This window comes from Orycteropus afer, unplaced genomic scaffold, assembly GCF_000298275.1.
Source record: "Orycteropus afer afer isolate SDZICR_OR568_19922 unplaced genomic scaffold, OryAfe1.0 scaffold00258, whole genome shotgun sequence".
NCBI lineage: Eukaryota > Metazoa > Chordata > Mammalia > Tubulidentata > Orycteropodidae > Orycteropus > Orycteropus afer.
In genome coordinates this window covers 4,964,425-4,978,408 of record NW_006921845.1, presented here as the reverse complement: position 1 = coordinate 4,978,408, position 13,984 = coordinate 4,964,425, and the positions used below count along the sequence as shown (strand labels likewise).

The 13,984-nt window shown below is 41.5% G+C and overlaps 1 protein-coding gene across 1 annotated transcript in view; it reads left to right on the top strand.

Moving 5' to 3' along the window:
• The window catches only part of SORL1 (sortilin related receptor 1), a gene marked incomplete at its 5' end in the record, with an annotated part of 272,129 nt that overhangs the window by 161,503 nt on the left and 96,642 nt on the right, over positions 1-13,984 (top strand). Inside the window, 3 exons of the mRNA XM_007949949.2 lie at positions 2,423-2,536; positions 6,605-6,727; positions 9,549-9,668. Coding sequence (XP_007948140.2) covers positions 2,423-2,536; positions 6,605-6,727; positions 9,549-9,668 — 357 coding nt within the window. The remainder of the gene's footprint in view (positions 1-2,422; positions 2,537-6,604; positions 6,728-9,548; positions 9,669-13,984) is intronic.

The following is a 13,984-nucleotide window of genomic DNA, read 5'->3' as shown; positions in this document are numbered from 1 at the left end:
TGCTTGGTACGGTGGAGGGTCGACGAAAGAGGGGGAGGCCTTCAACGAGATGGATTGACACGGTGGCTATGATGACAGGCTCAAGTATAGCAGGGATTGTGGGGCTGGCACGGGATCGGGCAGTGTTTCGTTCTGCTGTGCATGGGGTCGCTATGAGTCGGAAATGACTCGACGGCACTTAACAACAATAACAACATTAAATCCAGTAGATTCCTATATTTCTATAGTGGTAGTTCAGTGGTAGAATTCTCACCTTTCGTGAAGAAGACCCGGGTTCGATTCCTGGCCAGAGCACCTCAAGCACAGCCACCACCTGCCTGTCAGTGGAGGCTTGTGTGTTACTGTGATGCCGAGCAAGCTTCAGCAGACCTTCCTGACTGAGAAAGTCTAGGAAGAGAGGCCTATGATCCACTGCCAAAATCAGCCACTGGAAACCCTTCTGGATCACGGTGGTTGGATCTGCAGTCAGTCATGGGGATGACACAGGAGTGGGTAGCATTTCATTCTGGTGTGTGTGAGGTCACCAGGAGTTGGAGGCTGATTGGACAGCAGCTGACAATAATATCAACAGATTGCTATAGACATCTAAATCAGTTGCTGAGGCTTATGGTACTTGAACATTTATCCTGAACATGTTTAAGTGGTTTATAGAGAAATAATAGCCACGCTGTTCAATTTAATGTCAAATGACACAGGCTTCTTTGGGGTCCACCCTTCATTTATTCCTTTCCTCATTTCTCTCCTTATCCATTCCCTACATCTGTGTTCTTCTCTAGTCTCTCCTGCTTCCTATAAGTTGGACCAACCTGATTGGAAATGATTGTTTTGCTCCTTCTGAGTAGTCTCATCTAGCAGTTACCACTGTACTGCTCCCTCCCTCACCTGAGAAGTCCTGATATTTGGAATAGTGTTTGCAAAGGGCTTTGAGTCTATACACTTAGAATCTTTACGTCCAGGCTGTGACTAAATGGCCATTCCAGCCTTACCCCACTCTCCCTTTGAATTTGAATACATGGATTTTAAAATTGTTCCTCTAAAAATCTGTTTAATTTTTCTTCTCTAGTTATTATGCCAAGGAGCACTGGTGGCATAGTGGGTAAGGCATTTGGCTGCTAACCAAAAGGATGGGGGTTCAAACCCATCAGCTGCTCTATGGGAGGAAGATGAGGCAATCTACTTTTGTAAAGATTTACAGCCTTGGAAACCCAGTAGGGTTTGCTATGAGTTGGAATCAACTCGATGGCAGTAGATTTCGTTTGGGTTTTAGTTATTACCCTTACCACTTCCTCAACGTCATATGTCTGTCATTGAGATGAAGTCCTGGGAGAGTTCTTTGCTATGAAGTACCTGGATTGATGTCCAGAACTCCTGCATTTCCTTGTTCCCAAGGTTATATTTGCTTTGTAACCATACTCTCCTTTCTCACAGCTGCCTCTTAGTCCAGGGCAGCAAAGTACACAGCCATCATATTTACAGCCTATTTCCCTTAAGAAATATAAACAGAAAAAGAGATGAGCCTTCCCTTCTTGGAAACAGGAGACTTTCAGTCTCTGGATAGCACCTTAAAGCTATTTGGAATGCAACATGGAGTCAGTGCTAAATTCTAAGAGGAAGGGAGAGGCTTTTCCATGTCCCTATTGGAATGCCTTTGGCTGTCCAAACAAGAAGCCAGTTGTCACATGTCCTTGACCCAATTTACTGAACAATGCATTTTTTCTGTGTGAGGAATTAGAACTGCTTGCTTTAAAGAAGTCATGGGGCAGAAAATCTCCCCAGAGTACATAGAGAAAATCTTAGCAACCTCCTTGGTTGATAAATTGAATTTGTATATGTATGTATACACAGTAAAACCTACGAAAGCTGGAACCTGTATTAGGTGGAAACCTGTTAGAAAAGAAAAACTCAAATATTTCCCACTAAAAGAGAAAAGTGGTAAGAGTACACCGTCAAAGGTGGAAAACTTTCATGACACTGAAAAAGAAGGCAATCTCATTGGGTTCTGGGCAGCTATATATAGGTTTTGCTATAGATTGAATATAGATATATTGAGTATATGTATGTATGTATATGTATGTGTGTATGTTTTAATACTGTGTAGATACAGCTTTTTAATGAGTTGCTCATGTAATTAGTATTTTATAATGTTGATATATGGTATCTTCTACCCAGTAGACCCAATTGGCATCATCACTGCCCTTTTTCTTCATCATAACCACCTCTTCTCCATTCATTTTCATTGAAAGAGGAAAGAAAAAGGCCTCTATCAGATGATTGCTTCCCTGTTTGCATATGTGTTTGTCATTGCTCCTTCCCCTTTACTACTTCAGACATGTTATTTGAGGAAACTCAAAAGGGAAAGTCCTGCAGCCCAGCTTTAAGAGTAACATTGCTTTCATTTCCTCCCCTCCATCCTGATGGCTAGAGAACACCTGTCTGCGCAACCAGTATCGCTGCAGCAATGGGAACTGTATCAACAGCATTTGGTGGTGTGATTTCGACAATGACTGTGGAGACATGAGTGACGAGAGAAACTGCCGTGAGTCTTCTGGCTGGCTGAGTCACCGGATGTTGAACGTTTAACCTCACTCACAAAGCTGGTCAGGTCCTTGTGGCAGGGGGCCTACATCCTAGTGTGCTGGTCACCGGTGATTGGTGAAGGCCATATAAGCTGATAGGACTTGGGTAACCAAGATAAGGTTTTCATAACCAATTATACATTTTTCTCAGATATATGTTACTCTTTTTTCAAAAAAGCATTAAAAGAAATAGCAACAACAAAAACATCTAAGTAACTACTCATTATAAGAGACTTATGGGTGAGTATTACATGGTCTAAAGTAAGCAGGTTTTGGAGTTGGGCAGTCTAGGCTTTAATGTTGGCCCCAGCACTGTAATAAAGCAGGTGACCTGAAGAAGTTCTTTGATCTGTAAATTTGATACTCAGCCTTTCAGAGAAAGCAAACAGGTTTTATTTTGTATGCTGCTCCAAGCAGTTGATATCGGCTGCCTGCCAGGCTAAGGAGAGAGAGTTCTAATTGATTAGTGATGCCTAGTGTGGCCTGGGCTGTAGACGTGGCCATGTGTGCCATGCAAATGTCGTCATTGGACTGGAGGCCTTCTAGAGTCCTAACTACTAAATGGAGTCCTGGGGTGGGAAAAATGGCCTGGCAATCTGCTTCTGAAAAACACACCATTGAAAGCCCTATGCAGCACATTTGCACTCTGACACATGGAGTCAACATGAGTCAGAGTCAAACTCTACTCTAATGCACATAGGGTTGCCGTGAGTTAGCAACTGGTTTGGTTTAACTACTAAAGTATATGATTCAGTTTAGCAGAATCTAAAGGCAAACTACTAGTTATAATGGATAATTTGCCAAAAGTTTTAGCAGTCCATCTTTTCTTCACTTAATTTTTAATAGCTTCAACATCAACTTGTAAGGAGGTGCTTTGCCCATCTCTGAGTTAGCAATACATCCATCAATCCATTCAGTAAGTATTAAGTACCCTCTTTGTATCAAGCCCTGGACTAGACTCTGGCATAGTCCCTGTCCTCATGAGTCAGGAAAGTAAACTGGCGGTTATGTAACATGATGAATTATATGTTGAGGAAGGCCACGTGCATGTAGGAGGGGTGCCCAAATCAAACTTAAAAAAAAAAAAAAAACGCCAAACTGCCATTGAGTTGATTTCAGCTCATAGTGACCCCTATAGCATTTCCAGTGCTATAAATTTTTACAGGAGCAGATTGCCTCATCTTTGTCCCTGGAGCAGCTGGTGGGTTCAATCTACTGACCTTTTGTTTAGCAGCCTAGTGCCTTAACCACAGTGGCACCAAAAAGCAAACCAAACACACTGCGGTCGAGTCGGATCCGACTCATAGCGACTCCTCCTTGGGTTTCTGAGGCAGTATCTCTATGGAAGTAGATTGCCCAGTCTTCCTTCCGAGGAGTGGCTGGCTGGTGGGTTTGAACCTCCAGCCTTCTGGTTAGCAGTCAAATGCCTTAGCCACTATGCCAAATCAAACTTACGTAGGCGTTAATAAAGAACCCTGAAGAGTGAGTAGAATGAGCCAGGCAGAGGTAGAGGGAAAACATCTTTAGGCAAGGGAGCAGCATATGTGACCACCCAGAGGTATGTGTCGCTTGGATGAGAACCTGAGAAAGCTTAGTGGGTTAGCAGAGAGTGTGAGTGAGGGCAGTAGGCAAGGTAAGGATGGATGGGCAGGGCCCAGATCAGCAGAGGTCTTGTGAGCTGGGTAGGAATTTTGGACTTTTCAGAAGAGAAGTTGGGAGCCATTGAAGTGATGGATAAGACTTTGGCTTTGGAAAGATAAGCAGGGGGCAGGGAAGCCAGAAACCAAGCAAAATGCTTCTCTCTTAGATATTTTACCTTTGGAAATCCAGAAGCTCATTTGCCAATGTGTACCATGAGAACAGATTAATGAGTGGCTCCATGTACTTCCATCATCTGTCCTCCAGCTGATGTATTTAGCCAGTCACCCATGCAGCCTACACCAGATCCACATGCCACATAACCCAGAAAGCAACTTAGGAGTTTGTTCATTAGACTCTGAGCCCTGTAATACCTTTTAGCCTGCCACTTCTAGCTTATTGTAGGTTGTTTACTGAAACCTTTCCTAAATTGTTTTCCTTTGGCTTCAGTGAATATTTTTCACATGGAAAGAGAACCAAAAAAAAAAAAAAAAAAACCACCCACTGCCATTGAGTCATAGTGACCCCCATTAGGTTTCAAGGCTGTAAATCTTTACAGAAGTAGATTGCCTTACTTTCCTCCCATGGAGCAGCTGGTAGATTTGAACCGCTTACCTTTTGGTTAGCAACCGAATGCCTTAACCACAGCTCTACCAGAGAAGAGCTTACTAAATGGGCAAAACCAACCAGAAAAACCAGTTGCCATATCAAGTTGATTCTGAGTCATAACATCATGACAACCCCAAGTGTTCTAGAGTAGAACTATGAAATACGGAACTGAACTGGCTGTGACCTTTTCCTAGTTTGGTGTAAATGTCAGCTGAGATTGACCTTCCTGAGACCTTGACACTAGCTTTCTTCTTTTCTTTCTCCTAACTCCAACTGACTTAAGTCCCAGCAAGTCAGACTTGGCAGAGGTAAGGAGATAAGGAGTGTAGGGGCTTAGAAAGTAGTGTCTGGAACAAGAGTTGGCACTTACCTTCTCAGCTTCCCTTATCAAGGAAGTCAGCACTGGGGAGAGTGGTGCTTATCAAGTTGGCAAGGGTACCCCCTGCTGGGGCAGGGCTATAGGAGAAGCACAAGCTACCAAGGGGAACTGTGTCAGAAGTTAAGTGGGGCATCCTGTAAGCTGCCAGGGATGAGAAGCTGAAGGGAGATAAAGGCAGACGCAGGAGGGATACTGTCAGATTCTCCTCCTTCCTGAACAGACTCCCCAGCTGGGTAGTTGTCAGGCTCTGAGGGTTTTGGCATGAATCCCCTGTAGTCTTGTCATTTTTGCATTCATCCCCTTCCTCCCACCAAGAGCTCAATTACAGAGGAGAAATGGAGCCCCAAATAAGAGCTGCCGGGGATGTCTAACAGCAGTGATGCCATTTGGCTTTTCGTTTCACTGTACGCCCACACCCTCCATCCCAGAATTCTGTTTTGTCATATCAGGCCTTCAGCTGCTCCTGAGAACAGCTTTTCTTCCCTACGACTTTCCTGGCAGCCTGTTTCCTGGTTCCTAGGGATTGTGCTTAAGCCCAGGAAATTTCTATGCAGAAGGGAGAGCAAATCTAATTCTGTACTCATTCTGATGCCAGAAGAGCTCAGAGGAAGGGAACTGGCATTTGTTTCAAGTCATTATATTTATATCTTATTTTATGGGTTCTGCTCCCAACTTTGTCTTCTTAGCTATCTTCATAATAATGCTATGAAGTATAGGTATATTCTCCATTTTATGATACAGGAAAACAGAGGTACAGATGGTTAGGATTAAGTTGTAGGTGGTAGAATCAAGATTCAGATTTAGTTGTTCTGACTGGTCACAGCTTGGCTTGTCTACATTATGTTATTCACATTTTGCTGAGGAGGAAATTGAGGCTCAGCGAGGTTCAATTAATTTTAACTTCAGAAAGAGGCAGAGCCAGGGTTTGAAACCCAGTGTTGATTGCCTGCAGAGCCCCTGTCTTCACTACAGAGCTCTGCCTCCACATCCCCTTTATCATACATGCAATGAAGTGCTAGCGTCTTCTGTGAAACTGGGTTTCCTTAATGGTAGTTTTCTGGATAAAGGTATTTTTGTCACTTACTTAGGAAGAAACCTTCATATTTGTAAGCCTTCACATCTGAAAGGATCTTGGGAGGTTATCTAACCCATTACTCTCTCACCCAGCCAGGCAAGTTTCTCACTTTTCCCAGCCTTGTTCAGATCTGGAAACTGTCCATGCAAAGATAAGCTCTTATCTCCCTTGGTTGCAGATTTCAAGTTCTCATGCAATTCGTTTCTACCATAAGTTTAGATTTAATTTCTGCAGCTACAATTAAAGTCTGTTCTCTTCTGTTTTTTGATTGGTGTCCCAGAGGTATGTTGTACCTGACTGGTATGTCCTATCTCTTTCCCATTTTAGCTACCACCATTTGTGATCTGGAAACCCAGTTCCGTTGCCAGGAGTCTGGGACCTGTATTCCACTCTCCTATAAATGTGACCTGGAGGATGACTGTGGAGACAACAGTGATGAAAGTCACTGTGGTAAGGGGACATGAGGTCTGTGGATTCTGTTCCAGGTGGGACACCACTTGAGCTTAGTGGTGCTTGCTGTTTTTCATGAGGATTCAGTTCCACTGGAAAAATTTGATCCAAAGTAAATGGGACACTGGATTCATGGGCAGAAAAGATGGTGACTTGTGTCAGCTCCTGTCACTTATTTACTCTTTAATTAGCCTTTGTTTTCTAATCCACAAAGTAGGGAGGAAACCCCTGCTTTACCTTTCTGGGAGTCCCTGAGTAGTACAGATGGTTAAGGCGCTCTGGTGCTAACTGAAAGGATGGAGCTTTGAGTCCATCCAGAGACACTTGGAAAAAAGCCCTGGAGATCTACTTCCAAAATACCAGCCACTGAAAACACGGTGCAACACAGTCCTGCTCTGACACACATGGTGTTGCCATGAGTTAGGGTGGGCTCAACAGCTGCTGGCTTGATTTTGTTGGTTTTACCTTTCAGAGATGCTGTAAGGATAAAATATAATGAAAAGGAAGATTTCCACATGAATTCAGGCAGATATTAAAGTGGTCCAGACTTCTGAGTGTCTGTGATATTAGCCTTTCAGAGGCACATATCTATGTTTTTGTGACCTGTCTTTAGCCAGTCTAATTCAGTAAACTCTGTTGGGAGTCAGCAGATAGTATAAGCATTGAATGAGCATCTGTTTTCTGAATGGAAATATTTTCTACTTAGAAAAATAATTTATTAGAATTAATACATTAGTTCAGTTCTTTAATTTTGAGATTAAATGACTGAAACCCATAATGTCAGGGAACTTACTCAAGGTGACATGATTAGTTTATGGCAGAATGAAGGAACTGGGACACATTTCTTCTGTTTTCTCTTTCTGGACCCCTTCCATTGAAGAATAATGCCCTGTGAGTTTGATGAAGGCCCATCCTTCAAGCAAGCACCACTGAGCACAGGTGGTATCTATAGACTTGGGGCCTAATTTGTAGCTGCTGACTGTCTACAGAGGAAATGTTATGCAACATACATGTTGCCCCAGATTGGGGAACCATATGCATTTAAAGGAAGTGAAGATGGAGTCCAAACACGAACCCAGACATTGTGATGAGTTAGTATGGCCCTTCTGGCCTCCCTGTCTCTGTCCATGGAGGGTGGGAAAGTCAAGCTGTGCACATACATGTGGGCAGGGCAGCTGTATGATGAGCAGGCACTTGACTCATAGGCACTGAGATAAGAGAAGCAGTAGCTGCTCATACATACTTTTACATGGTTAATCCATGTACACCATGCACTCAGGGCCACTTTCATGATTTTCAAGACTTTCCTAGCTTGGGTCTTAGAGGAACTTTTTTGGGGATTATATCATTTCCCTTCATCTTGGTCAAAAGGTGAAGTACATGAAAGTAAGTCCTTGGATTCACAACACTTTCCACTTCTTAAATTTCTATCAGTTCTTCCCCAGCACAGCACACTCCTACTGTTACAGTGCACAGCTAGGTTTGCCACAGTTGAGAGGAAAGTCCATTTAGTTACATGTCTCTGGTGTCATCCAGCTTACACACTGGGCACAGGCTTGACTTTTAAACACTCTCAGTTCCCAGATCATTCATTCTTGACCTATTCTTGCCAGTTTATCCTGAACCCATCCCAAGGTCCCAGTGAGTCCCTTTGTTAGATTGAGTCTAGTTAATTACTCTTCAGACTGTTTCCTCATAAATATCTGAATCACCAACTTAACCATCAACTTCCTTTTGAGTAAGGCAGCTTGGGTAGCACCCTCAGCCCCATACTTGGCTTCTCCTGTTGTCTGACCCACTGCCATCAAGTTGATTCCAACTCATAGTGAACTCCATTGGGTTTCCAAGGCTGTAAATCTTAACAGAAGTAGATTGCCTCATCTCCTTCCCATGGAACAGCTGGTGGGTTTGAACTACTAACCTTCTGGTTAACACCCAAATGCCTTACCCATTACACCATGAGAGCACCTTCCTTTTTTCTGAAGATCTTTAAAATTTGGTTTTAAAATTCCATGGTAACAATATCCCAAAGACTTACGATAGATGCTGCCAGTGCAGGCTCCTTTCAAGTCATGGTTAGACCGCACTGCTTCATTTGCCCCAGGCCCCCACCCTTCTAGAGACAGCACACTCACCAGCATCAATGGAGTTTTGCCTACAGAAAGTCCCTCACTTGTGTTTCCTATTTGGAAGCTCAGTAGTAATCTCACTTTGCCTGAGCTGAGCATCTGCTATTGATAAGCACACGTAGAGCTCTGATTACACCTTTTCTGAAACCGCATGCTCTGTCTCTAGAAGTCTTCTGTTTTTCCCTGGGGTCACTGTCCTTATAGGTTATTGCTTTCCAACCTCTTCCCATCATACCAAACATGTTGTTAGCTGCCGTCAAGTCGGCCCATATTCATGGTGACCTATGTACAACAGAATCAGACTCTTGATTTCCATAGGCTAATTTTTGACAGTAGATCATCAGGTCTTTCTTCCTATAGCAAGCATAGAAACTGTTAATGTTTATGGAGCACATTGGGCTAAATCAACAAAACTGTTTTTTTCTAGAGAGAACTAGCTGCAGGTGTCTGAGGATATTGGTAGCTCTGCATACCTGTAAACTATTTGGGAAACTATCTTAGATTACCTTACATTCCTAGGTGAAGGTCTCTTCTTCCATGCCATCTCTGGATAATTGGTGATAATGAGTCTATCTCTAACCCTTATGAGCTTTGATACCAGAGACGGAATTCTGTGTTGCTGGGGTCATTGGTTTGATGCCGTTTATAAAGGTTTTGTCTTCTTATCTCTGTGTTCATGCTCTCACCTGCAGAAACTCACCAGTGTCGGAGTGATGAATACAATTGCAGCTCTGGCATGTGCATCCGCTCCTCCTGGGTGTGTGATGGGGACAATGACTGCAGGGACTGGTCTGATGAAGCCAACTGCACTGGTGAGTACTTCCTGGACTCAGTTAAGGAGCATTCATCTGTTCGTGTACTGGTTAGCATCACAGCCCTAAATGATAGTATACTCTGGGCTTTCAGAATTGTCTTAGACCTTAGAAATCAACAAGTTCAGTGTTTTGCAAAGACCTGGTTGAAGATGAGATAAGGAGCTTGTGCCAGAATGTAATTGTAATTCAACATATGGCTTTCTTCACTGATAAAGTCTCACTAAGAAAAAATGTGAACTGACTAAATAGTGTCCTGAGTGATATAGTTGATTTACATTCAGAGTCAAGTTTCTTAGGACCAGTACTAAGCGATTCACTGACCTGGTTCCTGGTCTGGGGACCACACCTGGAGTAACACTAAAAAACCAATAAGAATAAGAAAGCAATGCTAGGTGGATGTAAGTCATAGACAATGTTCTATTCTTTTGTTGGTTGGTTCATTTATGTTCACTGCATTATTTTTTATGAATGGATGGATGGAGCCATATACATATGGTGAGATAGGGGAAGCAAGGATTTGGGGGTGGCGTGTGGAGGGAAGAAAAGATAAATGCAGCTACCTGATGAGTAAGTTCTTTTTGAAAACTCTTCCAGAACTTGTCGTTCAGTTCTTAGAGTGATAGACATAAAGATGTTTAGTTTAACCTTTGTATGGACAGAGCAAATCTGCATTTATGCCCTAGTTCAGGTGTAATTGTTTTGCAATTTGTTGTTAGAGTCAACTTCTCCATTGTCTGTTGTGGATGATTAATCTTGTGAATTATTGGAATAACAGTTAAATCCCATGTCTTATTCTTCATTGCCCCAAAGTTTCCATACCACTGGGCATTAGGGAACTCAAAGCATGACAACTTTTACAGTAGTAAAAACTACTGTAATGAAGAAGATAGATCTGCTACTGAAGGAAAAACTACATCCAAACTCAAATATAAATAAATTTGGATTATGCTCTGGCATAGACTTGGTTCCTGAAGGGCAGAGATGACCTTGTCTTTTACTCCCCTGCGTTCTCCACACTGCCCAGCACATAATACATGCTTGGCTAACAACCTTTGTTGATTAATTTTATGCAACTATGTTATTCCATTCATTTTGGTTCAGAGGTGACCTTATGTGGCCTTAAAGAGTAAATGGATCTCCTGAAATGCCATCTACATCTCACAGGATGTTTTATGATGCAGTCAAATTCTGTACCTTTGTAAATGTCATCCATATCCTTCCTGGCAGTCTCACTATCAGACCTCTGCTTCTGAGAGAGAAAAAGTTTCTCTTTGTCTGTAAGGCTGTCCTGAAGAGGAAAGGAAAACTGAGATTCATGAATGAACTGCCATCAGACCAGGAAACATGTGGAGGTTTTGAGTTTGGATAGATAATTAGTTAATCAGTTAGAAGGAGCCACTTGGGCATTTCATTGTGATTGGCCATCTTGTTTGGATTAAAAAAAAAAAACTGCCATCAAGGCAATTCCAACTCATAGCAACCCTACCGCAGAGGGTAGAACTGCCCCATAGGCTGTAAATCTTCACGTTAGCAGTCTGCCTCATCTTTCTCCCTTGGAGCAGCTGGTGGGTTTGAAATGCCAACCTTTTGGTTAGCAGCCCAATGCTTTAACTACGGAGCCACCAGAGCTCCTTGGACTTCTTGTTAGCACAACCATAATAGTCAGATTTGCATTCCAAAAGCATGCGCTGGTCCTTCAGAATGAATGAGCAACCTCATTTCTATGGGATGGTTTGTTATAAACTCCTGGTTTCATCTCTAGGTTTCTTCTGGCAAGGCAAATGGGAAAATTTATAGTCCTTGCTACTCAACTGCAGCCTTGTTCTGATAGCTTTTCTCCCAAACCTTTTAGAGATGACCCTCCTTTTCCATCATCCTAAAATAGTCAGAGGTCAGATGTGAACTCATTAAAATGTGTGGCATGACACTTCATTTCCTGTCCTAATAAATTAAGCTATTACCACAGAGCCAAAGAAAATAGGTCAGGGCCAGCTGACCTTCAGTTGACCTCAGCTCTTGGGCCTTCTCTGTGCCATGCTTTTTCTTTGCTCTTCCCTCCCCCTTTTTCTTTCTATTGAGTTGTTTGAGCTTTCTTTACTCTTCTCATTCCCTGTTGCTTTTGTAGTTACACATTTTTTTGTGTTCTTTCAGCTGTTAACTTTAGACATTTTTCTTTCTTTTTTATTATAGCAATATACATACTACAAAACATACACTATTTCATCAATTTCTACCTGTACAGTACAGTGACTTTGATTGCTTCCTTCAAGTTGTGCAACTATTCTTGCTATCTTTATCCAAATTATCCCACCACCTTTCACGTATATTCATTGTATTCTTAGCAAAGACTTCCACTTTTTCTTTCTGTCTCACCCATAGTAATCACTCATTACTTCTGATTTCTATGTAATTTCTTATTTTATGTGATACCATACAGTGTTTGTTCTTTTGTGCCTGACTTATTTCACTCAGCATAATGGCCTCTAAGTTCACCCTTGTTAGGGCATGCATCAGAATGTCATTCTCCTTTATGGCTGAGTAATATTCTTTTATATATTTATGCCATATGTGTATTTCTGATATCTGTTTTCCTCTCCTAGGCAATACAAGGACTTTAGAATGCTTTGGATACAATCTCTGTCCACATCGCCACAATACAGTTAAAATGTAATTTTAACATGTAAAAATCCTAAAATTAGTCATTGTTGTTATTATATCTTAATAATCAAACTTATTTGTAATTGTCTACCTAGTTAGCAGCTACTCTTTTGCATAGTGGGTTTCATGCCTCTTTTTTATATAAGGGAGTTCTGGTGGCATAGTACCCAAGGCATTTGACTGCTAACCAGAAGGCTGGCGGTTCAAACCTTCCAACCACTCCTTGGAAGGAAGGTTGGGCAATCTACTTCTGTAGTGATACTGCCTCAGAAACCCAAGAAAAGTCACTATGAGTCAGATCCAACTCGATGGCAGTGCATTGCGTTGTTGCATTGCTTTTTTTTTTTTTTTTTTTTAATAAATCCTTCAGTACTTCTTGTAGGAGTCTGCAAGTAGTAAACTTTCAAGGCTTTGTTAGTATAAATATATCTCTATTTCACCCTCATTTCTGAATCCAAATGGGCTGGAGATTTCTAGTTTTGTTATTTTCCATAACTATTTTGATGGAATTTTCCTATTTCTTTCTGGCCTTTTTTGTGCTAATTTTAATTATTTTCTCCATAGTCTCTTTATGTTATTTTTGGACTCTTTTTGTTATGCAGTTCTCCTACCTAGGTGTGACTTTTTTTTAAAAATTGTTTGTGAAACTTGTTTTCCTTCTAGAATCTCACTATTTATGTTTTTCATCAGTTCTTGGAAATTACAACCATTCAGCTGTGCCCATTTGCTGCTTTCTCTGGTCTTCTGTCTTTACTCTCAGCCATTTGTTGGACTAATTCTATTGTTTATGTCTCCTAGTTGTTTTTATATTTTCTGTCTCTTTATTATTTTGTGCTGAAGTCCGAGGTACTTTCTCAGATTTATCTTCATTTTAATAATTCTCTTTTCAGCTTTATCTATCTGCTGTTTAACACACTGAGATATTTCTATTTCCAGTACTATATATATGTGTGTGTGTGTGAGTGATTTTTTAAAAATACTTTTAATATCTAGAATTTTTACATGGTTGCTTTCCAAATCTGTCTTTTATTCTTCAGTATCCTTTCTTTATGCTTTGTTTCCTTTATTAGGGCATTAATCATTCAAACTGTATTTAAATAAGCATTTCTTTTCCCTCATGCACTCTTTTTTTTTTTTCTTGTGATGTGGGTACAATCCCTCATGCACTCTTTAACAATGTGGAGTTTCTTGTAAGAAACTTGGTGTTGCTTTCCTGTTTACAGTAACTGCTTATCTGTTCTGCCCCAATTATGTTTGATTAATGCCTTTGATCAGGTGTTCCAGTGGGGCTTGCCGAGTGTAATAGAGAAAAAGAGACCCCAGATTGAAACAGGTTCAATAGAGACACTTTTATTAGGCCTTGGACAGGACACAAAGACAAAACAATAATCCAGGATAAGGGAAACCATCAGCATATACACAGTACAGAAAGCTGAGTGGATCTGCTGAGTCATGGCTATGGGCTAATTATATATGACTTTAAAAAAAAAGGAGAGCGGGGCAAGATGGCGGACTAGGCAGAAGGATTGCACAGACCCTCTTCAACAAAGAAAAGGGAAACCAATAAATACAGACACAGAAGATAATCTTGGACCCCTGAGCCTTGAAGGAAAGGATGCAGATTTGGACTAAACCCCAACTAGCAGAAGAATTTG